Source organism: Lissotriton vulgaris, chromosome 3_1 (genome assembly GCF_964263255.1).
Source record: "Lissotriton vulgaris chromosome 3_1, aLisVul1.2, whole genome shotgun sequence".
Lineage (NCBI taxonomy): Eukaryota > Metazoa > Chordata > Amphibia > Caudata > Salamandridae > Lissotriton > Lissotriton vulgaris.
Window position 1 is genome coordinate 2084707318 of NC_141689.1, and position 19824 is coordinate 2084727141.

Consider the following 19824-nt stretch of genomic DNA (forward strand, 5'->3'; position numbering starts at 1 on the left):
AAGACTAGGGGATTCACAGCCCTGGGGTCAAGAGATTCCGCAAGCCGGGAACTGCCACACTGAGTAGATGAGTCTGTCCCTCGGATCAAAATCCCACCTTCCGAGTCAACTGATACCAGTTTTATAATATTCTCAATGCACTAGAAGTTTCCAAGAAGACCTCCGCTGCACCCAGGAAACTTACTGGAGTTGACCGAGCTCCGGGAAAACATTTCAAAGTCAAAGGAGTTCTCACGTATTCTCCTGCACTCCCAGACTTTCCAGTCCATTATCTTAGTAAAGTTTGCAAAAGTAGAAAACATCTCCAAAAGTACAGAAAACAATCTTGACCATTAATACCCTAAATAACGTGAGTAACCTGGGGGCCTATGTGTGTGTGCAGAGCTCAAGCTAGACAGAGTTAGAATTCAAGATGGAGTTTAGGGCATAGGGCAAAAACGTCATAAAACTTCCCAAGGTACAACATAATGCACATTTGGGCACCACTGCCTATAACACCACACTCCGAGACAGAGAAGTACATTCCACACCTTTCTCTCTCTCATGCTTTCAAACGCACATAATACATGTTCTGTTCCTGGCAAGGCTAAGACTGTCTTACTCTGTGAAACACTCCCACTTTGAAGCTACAAGGAGACACAAAAAGGAATCTCAAGGCAAAATGCACATGCAGAAAAAATTATGTACATTCACGCTGGAGTAAATTAAAACACAAAGTCAATTAAAACAATGGTAGTCAAAAGTCATCAAGTGGTCCCGATATGTGGGAATGCCTGTAGAACTACAGTGTCTGAAAGCACGGAAAGAATGGAAATTACATTGGCACGCTTTTATTTTTTTATAACTTTATTTATCCATTTCTAAATAACTAAGCAGTGATGCTTCTTTTGTTACATAATATAGCGGACCATTAATATCTAATAAGGAGAGCGTGTGTTCAGACCTAGATTATAACATGGTATGTAGTTCAGGTAGCTTACAGACAGTGAGCTATACAATTAAAGAAAAATGTGTAACAAAAGGCGCAGAAAGGGACAAGGTTAATGAAAAGAGAAAAAACAGCAACAATGAAAAAAAAAATATATGCAATCACTTTCATACTACATCCTGAGCATGATACCTCGACAATCAGATCTTCACTCAAAGAGCTTATCAGGCGTAAAAAAAGGGGAAAATTAATAAAAAAAACAATGTATCCTGCACATATGCGTGTCACCTCAGCCAACCCCCTCGGGCACTGACTTACTAATTGAGACTGACGGGCAGCCGTGATCTTGGCTATGTAAGAGCGGTAAGGCCCCATATATCAGTAGGTCTAGACGAACAGGGGACCAAAGTAGAGTACTCCACACTGTTAATATTGCAAAATGCCAGGTTCATGAGCCACGACTTCACTCTTGGAGGTCGTCTATCACACCATAATAATGCAACCTCCCTTTTCGCCAACAAGAATCCCAATGCGGCAAGTTTACGGACAGTGCGTGGGAAGTTAGAGACATATCCTAATAGCGCAATTTCCAGGGTAGGGACCAGATTTATGCATAAAATGTCGCTGAAGGTGCAGTGTACCCGAGACCAATAATCATGCAGAAGGGGACAAGTCCAAGATAGGTGGGCGAAATCGGCGAACGGGGCCCTGCATTTGGGGCAGTGGTGGGGACGACTAGGTTCTATTTTATGTGATCGTGCTGGCGTATGGTATAATCTGCGAAGAAATTTAAAATGGATGAGTTTGTGTCTACTATTCAAGGAAATTACCTTCGTAGCTTTGCAGCACTCTTCCCACTGAACATCAGATATAGGTTTCCCCAGATCGCCTTCCCATGTGGCGCGTACTTTAGTGTCCAAAGAGGGGAGCGAGGCACTGCATAGTCTGTATAATTTAGAAACCATATGTGCCCCGGATGTGTGTTGGATTAGGAACGTGAGCGGGGGGCAGGAGCCAGCGGGAATGTGGGGAATGAAGCTTGTAACATGGATCGTAATCTGGTCAAAACAAAGGAGTCAATGAACGAGCGTTCAGCGAAGCGAGGGTCTTCAGATAAAGAAAAAGCGTGGCCTTCAGGAAAAAGGTCACTAATGGTGTCAATATGAAATTTAGCCAACGTGTTTTTTGACTACTGATTCCTGGGTGATCGGGAACCAAGAAGCATTGGGCAAAGGAAGGGACGGTGAGTATAACTGGTCCAGGCCCAGGAGCCTGCAAAGCCTATCCCAGGCCCAGCAGGTTGAAGAGACTGTTTGTATGTCCAGTGGATCCCGCGCAGGGCCTCGTGGCAGGACAGTAGAGACCAAATCTGCTTCGGGTTTAAGATGCAAAATTCGCGTGTCGGTGTGAAACCAGGAGTGCGCGTAGGAACATTGTGCGATTAAAAAATAGAGATAAAAATCGGGAACTCCGAATCCACCACATTCATATGGGAGAGTCAAAACACGCCAGGTGACATGTGGATTCTTGTCTCCCCAGACTAAGCGCAGCAACAAAGAGCGCAGCTGGGCAAAGAAAACCTTGGTAAGTGGTATCGGGATATTATTAAAAAGGTACAAAAAACGAGGGAGTACAACCATTTTAATTATGGCAATTCGTCCAGCCATAGACAGAGGGAGGCGAATCCATCTCTCAATCTGGCTCTCCAATAAACTAACCGCGCTACCATAATTTAGTCTGCTGATGGTGGAGGTGTCCAAGTGGACATGTACCCCCAAATATTTGACTGAGTCATGACACCATTCAAGGGGGAAGGCGCAGGTCCACGCAGATGCGCTGGGGGTAAGCGGGAAAATCACTGATTTCTGCCAATTGATGCGAAGACCAGAGAATTTGCCAAAGCGAATTATCTCCAAAATAAGTGGTTTAAGATTAATATGGGGCATTCTGACATACAAAATGGTATCGTCTGCATACAGAGAAATTAGAAGGGGGCCAGTACGAAATTGAAGCCCTTGGTGTAGGTGTTTTTCTTGAAAAAGGTGAACCAGAGGGTCCATCGCCAGTATGAAAAGTAGCAGAGATAAGGGGCATCCCTGACGGGTGCCTCGCGATAAGGAGAACTGCTTGGTAATCGTGCCGTTAAGGCGCAGCCTGTCTGTAGGTGCAGTGTATAAAAGAGATACTGTGGAGACGAAGCACTCTGGCATGCCCATGCGTCTCATGATGGACAAGAAGAAGGGCCACTCCAAAGAGTCAAATGCTTTCTCAGCGTCGAGGAGAATCGCGGCAGCCGGGGTGGAGGGGTCTATTCGGTGTAGAACGGCAAAGAGGGTCCTCAGGGTCAAAGAGGTGGAGCGGTGAGGCATAAAGCCGGACTGTGCCGGGGATATTATGGCCTCCATCAACAATGAAAGCCGAATGGCGATCACTTTCGCCAAGATCTTGTAATCCAGGTTTAATAAAGAGAGAGGTCTGTATGAGCTACATAGTTTGGAGTCTGCTTGGGAAGGAGAATGATGAGACATTGGCACGCCTAGGTGGCGCTTGTATGAGCACAGGGCCACCCATTAGCGCACAGTAGCCCTACTTTAGTCTGGCACATGGGGATATTCACTAAGTGAGGAATCTGTACTTAGAAGAATTTAGCATATTTCAATGGGGGCTGTTTGTATCCTCAAGCTGGCTCAAGGCCAGATACTGGGTCCAGGATCATGTAGATCACCCTAACTTCCTACACTGACAGTAACTCCGCAACAAACTGATATATCTGCCACTGAAGTAGGTTAAGCTATACCCTGGTACGTTGATGAAAAATAGCCCTCTCTTTAACAGTTCATGATGCTATTTACAAAAACTAGCCCACAGAAGTTCAAATCCCCATGCTGAACTAGAAGTATGAGTTTAATGTACCATTCCGGACTTGCTAAAATATACTACAATTATGCAAATATGATACAATTTTTCCCTATAAATTATACAAATGCCATTATGCTTTACTGAGGCAATAATAGAAAAAAGAAAACTGATAATCCATTTACCTGGCCGAAGAGCTACATTCATGCACTGTAAAAGTGCCTCAGCTGCGTTGGTGCAAGCTTCAATACCTCGAGATGAAGCAAGATCTCCTTCTTGAAGGGCCTTTATATGACCTTTGGATAAATCCATGTGGTTCTGCAAGATTAGAACAGAGATAAACGCTGGTTAACTATTGAATTCTGATCAAAATGGACTCCTATTGGAAAAGAGATAATATTTCATCTTCAGCAGTCAGTGTGAGCTACATGAGGGGTAATGGAAAGAGTAAGCACTGCACAGCGGCTAAAATTGAGAATACAACATACATATATATTAATATATTTTTAAAAGCATTGACTGTGTGTGAGCATGCACAGTCTCCCATTTCCAGTTGTAAAAAATAGATAAGTAAAGAATTGACTCCAGTGCATTGGCAAGTAAGCACATACATGCACATTTAGTGGTGGCCACTTTGGAATGGTTTATCCGGGATGGCTGCAGCTTGCAGTGCCTGCATCGGATGCAGTGCAACGTAAGAAGCAGTGTATAGAAGGCAACAAGGTCCTCGTAATAAATAAAAATAAATAAAAGAAAAGAAACAGTTTAAAAAGGCAAAATTTATAATTATGGAAAAGGATGACACATTAGCCTGTCAGTCCATTGCACTGAAGTGGGCAACTTTTCAAACTGATGTGCACATTGATCCCCTGTCCAAATATCAGGCAGTAGTAAAACACTGTAAAAGAATAGAATTACAGTTTTAATGAATTTGCAGGTTAAAAACGAATATGATTTTAACATTAATAAAAAAAAAATGTAGCTTACTAATAGAAAGGGTGTGAATAGAAATAAACGGTTTAAACACTGACTAGATGTCTGCTGATGACGTCACCCTGTATGTCGCAGCCGCGACGATACACCTCGAAACACTCCTCCGTGAATTCATTAAATTTGGTGGGCTTTCCGGCATCTCCATTAATTGGGCCAAATTGACCATTTTCCCTTTGACAGATGCCACTACTCCAGCTCCTTCTGACTTCCCCCTCAAATGGGCGGAGGAACCGGTTAAATATCTGGGGATTTGGATTAGCAGAAATATGCAGGAAGTATGGGACATGAATTACGGCCGCGCTGTAACCTGGCTGGAGGAGAAAGTGTTAGCTTGGGCTAAGCTCCCGTTCTCCCTGGCTGGAAAAATTGCACTGGTTAAAATGGTAGCTCTCCCGAAATTTCTTTATCTATTTGCAAACATCCCCATCCCCCTCACAAAAGCCTTTTTCAGACTGATCAGATCCCTTCTGGTGTCCCTAGTTTGGGCGGGCGGACAAGAGCGTGTTTCGTGTGACCTGCTGACGCTCCCACTGTGGCAGGGAGAACTGGGAGCTCCTGACATGCAGCTGTATGCATGGTATGCTCAAGCTCAATTTTTACACTACTGGGTAAATCCATCCCCATTTCAGCCTCATGTGGCTGTGGAAACAGACAATGCTGTGCCTTTCCCACTGCAAGTAGTGCTACATCAGCCCTATAGACGCCCCCACGATGGTGTAGACACAGTTGAAACCTTGCGCTGGGAGTGGAAAGAGTTGCGAAAACGAGTTGTTGCCCCTATATTGTACGCTACCTCCATACCTCTGGCTTACAATCCCATGCTGCCCAACGTGGGTGACGGCATTAGTAAGGCTGTAGCTCAAAATTACAATTGCACACTTTCGCAGATCTATACCCAGGGGAGACATTCCGGCTGCCCCCGGTTCAGGGGGGGGCGAAACTGTGACATTCTCCGACCTTTTTACATCTTATAAACTCCGCGCATCCAGCCGCTCCTTACATGACACGTTCCCAAATCACCCCGGAAACATTACTGCACTAGAAAACGTGCTTAAAACAGCTTCCTCTAGGAGACTTATCACGCGTATCTATACACATACGCAGACCTTGCACCTGTGACACCTCCCCGGGCACTTCAGGCATGGAATGCAGATCTCTCTTGTCCACTCATGGATGAACAATGGATCTATTGCTGTGGACAGCTCATGGCACTGTCCCCTAACTACAAACTTCAGGTAATACACTTTAAATTTTTGCATAGATTTTACAGGATGCCTTTAGGGTTGTGCCGCATGGGATTGCAAGACGTTGACAGCTGCTGGAAATGTGGCACAACTGCAGCCACTTTTCTGCACATAGCGTGGAGTTGTCCCCGACTGACATCTTATTGGTCCACTGTCTTCACTGCTATCCATCTGATAATAGCCACTCCTGCTGATCCTTATCCCCTACTAAATATGCTGGGATATATAAAGGATACCCCGGTCAAGGTCCAGAAGTTGCACAAGAGCCCTACCTGGCCCACAGCAACCCCCGGAACTCGGTTTCAGAGACTCAAGATCGGACACGGAAGCCTGGCCACAAAAATCCCTAAGAAACTCAGCCCTCCCCAATAGGGCTCAGAGACACTCAAATACTGATATCGAGCCTCTGACTTTAAGACCCACCAGGAAAGAAGCAGCCGATTTAGCCTCCTTATATGACACACCTCCCATTGACTACCCAAAATCCAAATGATCACAGGTTTCCGAAAAGACCTTCCTTGCACTAACCTCCCTCGACCGACCTTCCTCACCACTCTACCTAGGGCGCCCAAAGGAAAGATCCCCAGCAACAAAGAGCTTTCCACCAACTGCTTGCTCATCAACTGCAGGTCGGCTTCTATGCATGCAACTTAACTAGCAGAAGCCATCCTGTCGCAGGACATCGACATCGCTTTCATCACGGAGGCCTGGCTCAACGAGCTCTCCACACCATGCTTAGACATGCGTGTGCTCCCAGGTTTTTCCATTATTAACAAAGACAGGAAAGACCAGCGAGGGGGAGGGATAGCTATCATCCATAAAGACAACATGGTCATCACGGAAATAGAATCATGCAATTACAACACATTTGAATGTCTCTCAACCAACATAAAGACCAAAGATAATGGAACTTTCTCTGCCACCTTCTCCGCATTCGGGGAACACTTATCTGACCTGATAGTTCATGGTGCACTCGGAGACGCTGTTATGGCAGGGTTTTTGGCTTTATTTAGCAGTGATAATAGATCATTATTCTTGCTCGCATCTAGTATAGGCATTCTTAGCCTGTGTTGGCCCTTTTAAGCCCTTTTTCCAGACCTAGAAGAGGATAGCTGCTTAATATGTCTTTATTCTTGACTTTAACCTGTCTATTGCCTATTGGCTTTGACATATTAGACATATTGGTATGGTTTATGTAGGTATTCTGACAGAGCTAAGGAGCATTTCACCCCTTTCAGGCCTAAAGCTAGAGAGACTCCATCTTGATGGAAGCAGAGAGGCTTTTTAGGGCAAAGGCAATGTTTTCAGTTAAGGCTGTTGTGCTGGAGGGAAAATCCAGTTAGGACTGCTTCTTATCCGAGAAATGTGTTTTTCTCTTGGGCCCAGACGTAACATGCAGAGGCGCACTGCGGTTGCGTGGAAGCCTGGGAGCTGGCACAGGAATTCGGTAGGAGACAGCCCTCCTGTGGAAATTTCCATGAGGGGAGAGGAATCCATATTAGCGAGCTACAGGAGAGGAGGAGTGTTCATTCCAGCTTGTGTGCAGGTCAGTTCAGTTTTGGAAGTCAGTGCAGCGTGGTGTGCAGTTCAGCGTGGTGCTCAGACCAGCTTGGAGCACAGGACTGCTGGGAGCCCAGAACAACTTGGAGCTCCGAATAGCTTGCAGAGAGAGAGAGGATGTCTGCTGGGAGCTGCAGAATAGAGTGCAGTTCTTGAATGGAGAAAGAAGGCAGACGATTACTGAAGATGAGGAGAGAGGAAGCAGTGAAGGCTGTCAGCTGGAGCAACTGAACCAGAGGCGTGGTGATGTGATGAAGGAGGGAGAGACAGAGAGAGCCCTAATCCCACCAGAGGCAGAGAGAGAAATCTTCCTTCTAATAGGTGAGGTAGTCTGAATTAGTTACACTTACACTTTCTAATCTTTTCCCTTTCAGTGGAGTGTTCCTGTTATGTTTAATCCTTCTCTTTCAAGCGGTGTGTTCTACCTATAGTCTTTGTCAGTTACATATTTGTATATGTGTATTTTATTAGTGTAATAATAAACATCCCCATAACTACAGTGCTTGAGTTCTTTCATGATAAAGTTATCCTGGCTTCAAGCCAGTTGCTGTTGAGCCACTGATGGATCAAAAAGGGGGGTAGGAGCGCTTAAATCAAGAGACAACTCAGTCAACTGGTGTGTAGCCCCTATTCTTGTTCACTGAAGGTAAATGTAGCTCCTAGGTGAATACTAGGCACGTGAATGGATGAGTAATCCCAATCAGGTAAGTGGTGATCACATAAATAGGGAGTGAGTGAACCTTTGATGCCAAGAGCAGAGAGTACACTATACAATCTGGACCCATATTCAAAGTCATTATTGTAGTTTCATCCCGAGTAGACAGCTGAGATAATATCCCAATATATATATATATATATATATGTATAGGTGTTCATAGGAATGTGGTCGTCGTTGATATGCGGCGTTAATGAGAGCACTGGGGGGTTGAACCAGTGTGTATACCCACTGGATTGTGGCTTGAGTTAATGAGAGCACTAGGTGGTTGAACTAGTGTGTAGGTTTCGCAGGATCGCGAACGGTTTGGAAAAGGGAGCATTGGGTTCTGCAGGCCCGTGTGTAGACGCACCAGATTGTGTGTCAGATCTGCCCTAGGGTAGAACGGTCTGGGTCGGGGTGGCCGCGAGACCAACTGATGTAAATAAGTGTGGTGTAGGGTATGGATATCCCTAGTAATCAGTGAGTATTCTTAGTATCCCTATAGATTTAGTGGTGTTTTTGATAATATGAGCTTGTATATTGCGAGTTCCCTATCCTCAGGTAGGTACCAGGTGCCTGGATAGGTGGTCCTGAGGACGGAAGGTGAGTACGTTTTGGCTGGGTCATAGGGGCCCCTGGGGGCTGATCCCATCTAAACAGAAAATCCAGCCATTACATTTTGGCGTAGTCGTCATCTTACGAACTCTGTGTGCCTGGCCATGTGTTTAGATTGTCTCCCATGTGTTGTGTGGGAGTGCCCTGAACGCCAATTACATTTTGGCGTAGTCGGCATCTTACGAACTCTGTGTGCCTGGCCATGTGTTTAGATTGTCTCCCATGTGTTGTGTGGGAGTGCCCTGAACGCCAATTACATTTTGGCGTAGTCGGACAGTTTACGAAGCCTGTGTGCCTGGCCATGTGCTTAGAGAGTTGCCCATGTGTTCTGAGGGAGTGCCCTGCACGCTAGTTCCATCTGGCGTAATGTTGCAGTTTATGTAGCCTGTTAGACCTATGGGCTTGAACAGTTGCAGCGTGAGGAGATTGCATTACATCATGGCATTTGGTTTATTCAGGGTGGAAGGAATGGTTTTCATCTTGGTGTTTAAACTGTCAAAGTTGAAGGATGGCATTACATGAGGAAGTCAGTTACATCTTTGTGATGGTCCAATTGTATAAATGTGTGTAAAAAGTGCTTTTACATTGCCCATTAAATTGCTTGCTGCATCTGCTTATGCTGTGCAATGTGAAATGTGTTCATTTTAATATGATCTGTGGAGTTTTTTGAATATAACTCCTTGTAAATATGACTTGTGAATAGCGCCATTCTAATGTGCCTTGTGAGGTGCATGTTCTCATGTTGATCTGCTGTGTTGCTTGTGAATGGTGCTTTGGATATATTCCTTGTGAAAAGCGTGTCGTTTTTTGAGTTTGTTTATTGTCTTGTAAATATGGCTTTAGAATAGCGCCATTTTAATGTGCCTTGTGAGGTGCATGTTCTCATGTTGATCTGCTGTGTTGCTTGTGAATGGTGCTTTGAATATATTCCTTGTGAAAAGCGTGTCATTTTTTGAGTTTGTTTACTGTCTTGTAAATATGGCTTTAGAATAGCGCCATTTTAATGTGGTTTGTGAGGTGCATGTTCTTATGTTAATTTGTTGTGTTCCTTGTGCATTGCGCCTTGGAAATGTTGTTTGTGAAAGGCTTGTCTTGTAAATATGGCTTGTGAATAGCGCCATGTGGTCATGGCTTGGACAGGGCATATTATCATTACGTTTGGCAGGAGAGAGCTGGATCTCTCTCGGGTGCTTGGGGATAACGTTTTTGAAAATATGTGTACGTGTTAGCTGTGAACGTGAAGAAATGTGATCATGATTTTCCCATGTATCCATGGACGTTGGGAAATGATTGTGCTTGAGCTGCCAAAGGGTTAATATCTTGAGTTGAGATGGCAGTCTTTATTTTTTACATGCTGTCAACATGCATGGTTATCTGACCTGACTATAAAAGTCAGTGAATTATTTTAAGGATTTTTGATGGTTTGATTTTGACTTTTTTTTTGGTTCCTTGGTCAGCCTACGTGCTTTGTCAGTTTCTTGACGGAAAGGTAACATCTTGTGTTTTGAGGAGGGTTCTGTTCATTTCACATTCCTTTTGAAATGCGTCTACGAATTTGTGTGGGTTCACCTTGGAATTGATGTGGTTATAAATCAACCTTACGGAGAAAGCTGTGTTCTTTTAAAATGAGTGAAATGTCAAAAAGATGGCCCGTTAGAATGCATGCTACGGGCTGTTTTCATTAATTATTTCTGTGAGGGGTTTCCATCTAGACAGGAATGTGATGGTTGCAATAATAATAGGTTTAGAATAATAAATCTTGCCCGACAGTGCGTGGTAACATGTGCTTTTAATTAGTGTGAGGCAACCATATGCTTTTGAATGAAAAAAGTTAAAATGTGACATTATTATTTTCCCAAATGTGAATTAAAATGTATATAATTTGGTGTGCCAAAGGTAGTTGCCCCTTTCTAAATAAGTGCTCATATTTTACATGTCTTGCCTTTAGTTGAATTAGTTGGACAAACGTCTTTTTAAAAAAAAAAAATTGGAGCTTTTTTAATTGGCAATACACTGTAACAGAATTGTTTTTTTATTAATATTAGCCTCCGTTAGTTTGAGAATCAGGCCATGAGAACAGGCAAAAGGAATTTGTTTTTTGACCTTGGCAGACCAGCTGGTCTGTGCAGACGAGTATCTTCCCTTCATTCTGCAAGTTTCAATCACGTCCCAGTGTGTTATGATGGGCTACAATCCAATTTTCTTCCGCGCACGGCTTGTTTATTTAAGGGCGGGGTGGCCTGCTCTTCCCTTGGAGTTAGTTAGTTTGATGGGCCTGGGCGGACTCTGACCAGGGAAAATGGGAGGCTTGCAGTGCCCTGCTGATGCTGTCATCATTTGGCAGTGTTACAAATTTTTTTTTTTCACACTGTAGCATGGCTCTTGCCCAGAAGGGTGGGACTGGCTTAGTTAGGATTAGGGTATGTTAGGCCCCACTCAATGTTACTAAAAGTTAAATTTTGAATGTTTTTAATTAATTAGGATATTTTCTTTTCAATAATGAAAGGCCCCCGGGGTGCTTTTTAAATGGAAAATTTTATTTTACAAGAATAATGATACTTCTTCTCTTGTTTCTAGGATGGCTGCAGTTGGGGTGCGTGCGTGCGTCTGCCCACTCCCTTTATTTGTTTTAGCTTTTTATTTTCATGTTATTATTTTAGTTTATTGTTTTGGATGATGGAACCAGACCAGACCAGACCAGACCGGGTGATGGATGGCCACATTGGAGGAAGTGTCCAGGATGCAGGGTGGTGGCCTACACTGAAGAATTTGGACATTGAATAATCCCTTGGACAAGCAGGCCCCACTTTTAAAAAGAAATGAAACCCAAACATGTTTTATTTGTTACAGGATTATAAAAGGACTTGATCCATACTCCCTTGGACAATCAGGCCCCACTTTTGCAGCAAAAACGTGTCACCTATTATGACTAAGTTATTTAATTCCCTGGCCTGCAATTTTGACATCACTACAAGCAGGCCCCACTTAAAAAAAAATATGTCACCTAATACAGTTTTTCCCAAATGAAGGACTTTTTTGAATGATGGCGCACATATGTGCTCCACTGTGTGATTTAAGCTTGATGTTACACTAGTTATCTTGTAGACTGGGGTTGTAGTTTTTTTACTGTTCTTGCATTTTCACCTTGATTGATCAAAGGGTGGTTACCTTACAATTTAGATGGTTCTGGGTGGTGTGTCTTTTAGTATGATTATGTGTTAATGTTTATCCAGACCTTGCAACAGTTTGTCATGTTTATTTCTCAGATTTCACTTTAAATTGACTAATGTCAGTGGGTAGGCCTCATTTAGGCCTATTGTTATTTTCATCACACAAACAAGCCCCTACACCAATAGTTTCATGTGTCATCATTAGCTTAAGTTGCCTATAGTACGTAAGGCTCATTTAGGCCCGTTCTTGTTCTTTCATTAGAAGTTGACCTTAAGTTGTCCGAAGTAGGCCCATTTAGGCCCCTTGCTGTTTTCATTCAACACATAAGTCCCTACATCACTAGATTTCACCAGTTATCATTAGAAGTTGAGGCACATTTAGTTTGAGGATGCTTTGGTTAGTTTCTGTTGTTATCAGATCCAATCTCAGATATGTTTCAGCATTCAGGTCAAGGGTGCTTTGATTTGTTTTTAGGTTTCTATTCCCTACAATTGAGTTTCAGGTGGACTTTCTTTGAGTTGTCATTGTTTTTAGGGAGTTTTTTAGGTTTTGATTTGTTGATAGATTGTGTTGATGTTTGTTTATTTAGATGTTATTTTTTGTCAGATGTTCGCAAGATAAGGATCTAAGGGTGGATGGCAGAGATATTGAGCAGTGATATAGATCTTAATCTTGCTCACATCTAGGATAGGTATTCTTAGCCTATGTTGGATAGATTATGTTGATGTTTGTTTTGATGGTTGTTGTTGTTTATAAGATGCTCGCAAGATAAGGATCTAGGGTGCAATGTTATGGCAGGGTTTTTGGCTTTATTTAGCAGTGATAATAGATCATTATTCTTGCTCGCATCTAGTATAGGCATTCTTAGCCTGTGTTGGCCCTTTTAAGCCCTTTTTCCAGACCTAGAAGAGGATAGCTGCTTAATATGTCTTTATTCTTGACTTTAACCTGTCTATTGCCTATTGGCTTTGACATATTAGACATATTGGTATGGTTTATGTAGGTATTCTGACAGAGCTAAGGAGCATTTCACCCCTTTCAGGCCTAAAGCTAGAGAGACTCCATCTTGATGGAAGCAGAGAGGCTTTTTAGGGCAAAGGCAATGTTTTCAGTTAAGGCTGTTGTGCTGGAGGGAAAATCCAGTTAGGACTGCTTCTTATCCGAGAAATGTGTTTTTCTCTTGGGCCCAGACGTAACATGCAGAGGCGCACTGCGGTTGCGTGGAAGCCTGGGAGCTGGCACAGGAATTCGGTAGGAGACAGCCCTCCTGTGGAAATTTCCATGAGGGGAGAGGAATCCATATTAGCGAGCTACAGGAGAGGAGGAGTGTTCATTCCAGCTTGTGTGCAGGTCAGTTCAGTTTTGGAAGTCAGTGCAGCGTGGTGTGCAGTTCAGCGTGGTGCTCAGACCAGCTTGGAGCACAGGACTGCTGGGAGCCCAGAACAACTTGGAGCTCCGAATAGCTTGCAGAGAGAGAGAGGATGTCTGCTGGGAGCTGCAGAATAGAGTGCAGTTCTTGAATGGAGAAAGAAGGCAGACGATTACTGAAGATGAGGAGAGAGGAAGCAGTGAAGGCTGTCAGCTGGAGCAACTGAACCAGAGGCGTGGTGATGTGATGAAGGAGGGAGAGACAGAGAGAGCCCTAATCCCACCAGAGGCAGAGAGAGAAATCTTCCTTCTAATAGGTGAGGTAGTCTGAATTAGTTACACTTACACTTTCTAATCTTTTCCCTTTCAGTGGAGTGTTCCTGTTATGTTTAATCCTTCTCTTTCAAGCGGTGTGTTCTACCTATAGTCTTTGTCAGTTACATATTTGTATATGTGTATTTTATTAGTGTAATAATAAACATCCCCATAACTACAGTGCTTGAGTTCTTTCATGATAAAGTTATCCTGGCTTCAAGCCAGTTGCTGTTGAGCCACTGATGGATCAAAAAGGGGGGTAGGAGCGCTTAAATCAAGAGACAACTCAGTCAACTGGTGTGTAGCCCCTATTCTTGTTCACTGAAGGTAAATGTAGCTCCTAGGTGAATACTAGGCACGTGAATGGATGAGTAATCCCAATCAGGTAAGTGGTGATCACATAAATAGGGAGTGAGTGAACCTTTGATGCCAAGAGCAGAGAGTACACTATACAATCTGGACCCATATTCAAAGTCATTATTGTAGTTTCATCCCGAGTAGACAGCTGAGATAATATCCCAATATATATATATATATATGTATAGGTGTTCATAGGAATGTGGTCGTCGTTGATATGCGGCGTTAATGAGAGCACTGGGGGGTTGAACCAGTGTGTATACCCACTGGATTGTGGCTTGAGTTAATGAGAGCACTAGGTGGTTGAACTAGTGTGTAGGTTTCGCAGGATCGCGAACGGTTTGGAAAAGGGAGCATTGGGTTCTGCAGGCCCGTGTGTAGACGCACCAGATTGTGTGTCAGATCTGCCCTAGGGTAGAACGGTCTGGGTCGGGGTGGCCGCGAGACCAACTGATGTAAATAAGTGTGGTGTAGGGTATGGATATCCCTAGTAATCAGTGAGTATTCTTAGTATCCCTATAGATTTAGTGGTGTTTTTGATAATATGAGCTTGTATATTGCGAGTTCCCTATCCTCAGGTAGGTACCAGGTGCCTGGATAGGTGGTCCTGAGGACGGAAGGTGAGTACGTTTTGGCTGGGTCATAGGGGCCCCTGGGGGCTGATCCCATCTAAACAGAAAATCCAGCCATTACAGACGCCAACAATCTAATTCTTGGTGACCTTAACCTGCGGTGGAATGAAACTAACAACCCCTAATTCAAACGCTATCTAGTCTCCTCTGTGACAACAATTTAACCCAATACTGCACGGAGGAGATGCACTACAAAGGAGCCACCTTGATGCCATCATCGCTCAACGAAACACAATCACAATCAACCACATACTCCCCGTGGACTGGTCAGACCACCACATGATCTTATTTCATATCAACCAACAAACTCTGTTTCAAACGCCTATGCAAGAGCCCCCCAAATGGATCAGAAGCTTATCTCAGTTTCCCATGGTAGTCCTTGAAGAATGGATAAGCTCACTTCTTCCAGACACCTACGACCACCTCTCCACAAATGAACTCACCGAGCATTACAACGCAAAGCTAGTGACCAAGCTTGACCAGCTAGCTCCCCTACAGCTGAAAAAAGCCAAGCCATTCCATCCAGATCATGGTTCAACTCCGACCTCAATTCTGAAAGGAGAAAACTAAAAGCCAAAGAAAGAAGCTGGAGAAATAACCCTACCTCCATCCTCCGTGAACAACTCAAAACAGCCTGAAGAAAGTACAACAATCACATCAAAAACAAGAAATCCAGCCTTTTCCGCTCGACGCTGGACAGTGCAAAAAATAGACCCAAGGAGCTCTATAGCATCAGACAACAAACCTCCAAGCCTGTGACCTCCTCTATACAGGCGTCGAAAGAACTCTGCGACAACTTCGCCAACTTCTTCAATGATAAGATCACTAAGATCGAATTCTCACTGGACGTCAACAATACGCACCCCACTAAGAGAATCACGTCTGGGACGCTTAATTTCTCTCCTTGTACCTCTTCCAAATCCTGGCTAAGTTTCCGTCCCATTCAAGAATCTGAGATAGCCCCGCTGATTTCCACCTCCAACCCCTCAGCTCATGTCCCATTCCTCCCCTACTGCCAAAAAAACGGAAGCGCGCCCTAGCTCCGCTTTGGTGCACAATCATAAATAGCTCCTTGAAAAATTGAGTCGTTCCAGACTGCCTTAAAATGGGACAAGTCACACCCCTGCTGAAAAAACCCAGCCTCGACGTTACAGAGCTGAACAACTTTAGACCTGTGTCGAACCTCCCCCTTCTGTCCAAAACCCTAGAAAGATGCGTCTTACAACAACTAACCCATCACCTGGACAACATCAACCTCCTGGAACCCCACCAGTCTGGCTTTAGAAAAGGCTGTAAAACAGAAACAGCGATCCTCAACATCATCAACGATATCCACGGATCACTAGACTCTGACCAATGCTGCCTCCTCATTCTCCTTGACCTCTCGGCAGCATTTGATACGGTAGATCACAAACTCCTCCTTAGGGCTCTCCAAGAAAGAGCCGGTCTTGGCGAAGTGGTCCTCCAATGGTTCTCCTCCTTCCTACACAATCGCACCCAAAAAATAAATATCAAAAACTTCACTTCCGACCACCAACAAGTCAACAAAGGGCGACACTCAAGGCTCGCTGCTATCACCCCACCTTTTTAACATCTACATGGAACCTCTCTCCAAACTACTCAAAAAAGCCAACATAAGCTCCCATCGCTACGCTGATGATACTCAGATTTATATGGAAACAGACTCAAAGACATTCAAAGACTCAATGACGTACTGAGAGATGTCCAACACTGACTGCCATGCAACCACCTTAAACTAAACACTGACAAGACTGAGACACTCCTCAGTTGAAATAAGGAAGATAACCCCAAATTGCCAAATGGTTAAAGGCCGTTGATGCTCTCATCAGGAATCTCACTCTAGCAGACTCTGTCAAATCACTAGGCACACTCTAGACCCAAAACTGAACATGACGAGACACATCAAGAATTCGGCCAAGAGCGCTTTCCTTAACCTCAGACTACTAAACAAAATAAAACCCTTCATTCCGCCCAGTGATCTCAAACAGGCCACTCAAACTCTGGTACTGTCAAGACTGGACTATGGGAACGCAGTCCTCTCAGTAAATCCAAAATCACATCTGGCTCCCATCAAAACAACGCTGCATGCAGCATCCAGAATGATCACCGGTATCAAGAAATTCAACCACATTTCCCCTGCACTCAGGAAAGTAAAGTGGCTTGCAGTCGAAATTCGGTTTAGCTTCAGAACAGCCTGCCTCAAGCATAAAGTCCTACACACCGGAACCCCGAATATCTGGCGAAAAAAGAAAAAAGCCGGCCAGACCAGGAACCTCAGAAGCTCAAACTCCCTCTTACTCATTCCGCCAAAAACTAGAAAACAAAAAACTGTGGATCGATCCTTCGCCAGAAGCGCTCCTAAAATCTGGAACTCAATTCCCCCTCACATTAGAACCATTCCTTCCTTTGTAAAATTCAAAAACCAACTCAAAATCCTGTTCCTCAACAGCTCCCTAGGGAGTGGATAGGATCACTCGGAGTAGCTAGCTGACACGGCGCTCTGCTCCAACTCTAAGACTTCGAAGGATTCCGAAGACTAAGACTGTCCTGCACTGTAATGTGTTGCTCTTCTATTTTGTGTTTTTCTGTTAATGTGTTGCTCTTCTATTTTGTGTTTGGTGATTCTCTGCTATGTATCTGCTGTAAAGCGCTCCAATACCCTAGGGTCAGGCCAGCGCTATAGAAAACTTCTTACATTAATAAACAAATGCCATGATTCTACAGTGTGCTAAACGCCAAATCGCCATACACTGGGGCCGCAGAAAGATCCCTTCTCTAAATTAATGGATTAGGGATGTCACATATGGCCATTCACAGCTGTCTACTTTCTGGGAACTTATCCCCACCACATCCAGACCTAAGGATATTTGTAGCATGGGCCCGCAAGCGCAGTGTTGAAGGTGGAGTTGAAACAATGGTGGCTTGGACGGAATTGCTATCCAAGCACCTGGATGCTGGTGCGATGTAGTTGGAGGACAAAGATGTGGTCACTTCTATATATCGAGCTTCACAAGGTTTGCGTAGCATGGACTAGGTAGATAAAGACTCCCATGTAATGCAATTGTCTGATCTTTGGTTAATGGATATGATCACCTGTACTCTGACTAATCTTACTTTTTTCCATATAGAACTGTGAACAGAGCACCCAAACAGCAGATTTGTTATTGTCATGCTACGTGTAATATGATCATTCAGGTAATGTGTCTGTACTGGCTAGTTTGTTTTTTAATTTCCCTTTGCAATGTTTGTTGCATTGTACTTAAAGGCTAATTAAAAACAATTATTTCAAAAAAACACTGACTAGATGCCTGTGAAGCCACAACATTACATTTATTCAACAAGATCCTGCTGTGAGCAGGTGTACATGTACTACTGGCTTACTTGCGAATTACAGGACTAAGTCAGGAGTACACCTGGCTTACTCCTGGAATTTACTAATAAGAATACACTTATCATATCTTATAGGTGCCCATCATCGAACAGTTCTGAAGAGACCTGATACCCTATTCAGGTCGAAACGTTGTCGACAGAGATAAAGAGACCGACTTGTCACAACAGTTGTTTATACATTTCAACTGTTGTACTTTGATTGCTTACACTTATACTTGGGTCGTCTCTTTCCAACTGAATGCAAACTCGAAACCTTATGTTATTTACACATTATTATGTTCCACTTTAGCAATTTAGGCTCTTTTTTTGTAAAATTCACTTGGGACACGCCATCACTGTTTTGATTATATGTGTGTATATAATGTTACGGATACTCTGTACAAACTGTTGATATGTATTTACATAAATCTTTTTGAATTGACCAAAAAATTCTCACTGTGTATATATAGCTTTCCTTTTATTGACATCCAAATCAATCACCCGCATTGGCATTGTGCGTTATCCTTATCAGAATTAGTTCTTATCTATCCAAAGGAGCCATTGTTTCTTGTAAAAAACCTTCATCCAGGCTCCAAGTGAGTAGGGTTGCCTTGTTTCCTTCCCCACTAGATATCACACTGAGACATTTCCTGGATAAAAGGTGAGTAAAACAGCTTTTCTAAAAACACAGTTTCTTAGGTTTCCATTCAAACACCCTCAACACTTAGAAGGTTTTCAGAGGAAAACAGTCAATGGAATCCTATGGAGAAAGATGGGGTTATCGTTTTGCAGGTAAGTAAACGGTGCTGAGGGTTGAGTTTCAAGTGGTCCTGGGGTTAAGCCCAGGGCAAAGGGGAATCCAAGTTATCACACCAGGGGCACCCAGAGCTGCACAGAGGCGGCTGGGTGCGGGATCAACGTTGGGACCCCTGTTGGTTTCAATGGGGAAGCTCTGGTCAGAACAAACACCGCAGACTCCGCCAAGAAGGTCTGCTGGAGGTGACCACTGGTTGGAAAGGTAAGTTGGGGTGCAGGGGGTTGCCGGGACACCATCGGTTGGGCCACCCAAGGCGCTGGGGAATCGGGCGCAGGGGTGTCTTTTAGCGTTGGGTTTACCTTACTGTCTCTGGTCGCAGTCGGGGAGAGCCTCCAGATAGAGAATGCAGGCATCGCCTGGAGGCAGGTCAGGCAGTAGTGCTACATGAACATGTGGGTGCTCTTACACGTTGCAGCACAACATATCTTCTCCAGCTGGATGCCTGCAAGCAAAGCAGCTGAGGTGGACACTGCCCTTGTTGAGTGCGCCTTTGCTGTGAGTGGTTTGCCAGGCAAGGTGTGGCAAAACTGAATGGAAGCAGAAATCCATCTTGCGATGGTTGCTTTGTGACTGCAGTACATTGACGAGAGTTTTCATAAGAGACCAACAGCTGATCAGTTTTACGGAGTTGTTTAGTACGATGCAGATAGAATTTAAGACATCACTTAATGGCCAAGGTGTGGAAAGACCTTTCAGCTGGAGATGGTGATTTTTGGAAAAAGGTAAGAAGTATGATAGGTTAATTGAGATGAAATTGCGATAGAACCTTGGGGATGAATTTTGGGTTTGTTCAAATATGCACACAATCATTAGTGAAACGCAAGAACGGTTCCAGCGTCGTGAAAGCCAGAATCTTGCTGACCCTTCGAGTTGAAGTGAGA

At 43.9% G+C, this 19824-nt stretch overlaps 1 protein-coding gene and 1 long non-coding RNA gene across 10 annotated transcripts in view; one reads left to right on the top strand and one right to left on the bottom strand.

Moving 5' to 3' along the window:
- EXOC1 (exocyst complex component 1) overlaps nucleotides 1-19824 on the bottom strand; it is a 332741-nt gene that overhangs the window by 186469 nt on the left and 126448 nt on the right. For all 9 annotated transcript variants that reach the window (XM_086962628.1, XM_086962632.1, XM_086962630.1 and 6 more), the window contains one exon: nucleotides 3970-4102. In XM_086962628.1, the coding sequence (XP_086818754.1) occupies nucleotides 3970-4102 (133 nt within the window). The remainder of the gene's footprint in view (nucleotides 1-3969; nucleotides 4103-19824) is intronic.
- LOC147728836 (uncharacterized) lies at nucleotides 7544-11795 on the top strand. The gene is made up of 2 exons (XR_015309397.1): nucleotides 7544-7902; nucleotides 11471-11795. It is a non-coding gene; the product is annotated as an uncharacterized LOC147728836 (long non-coding RNA).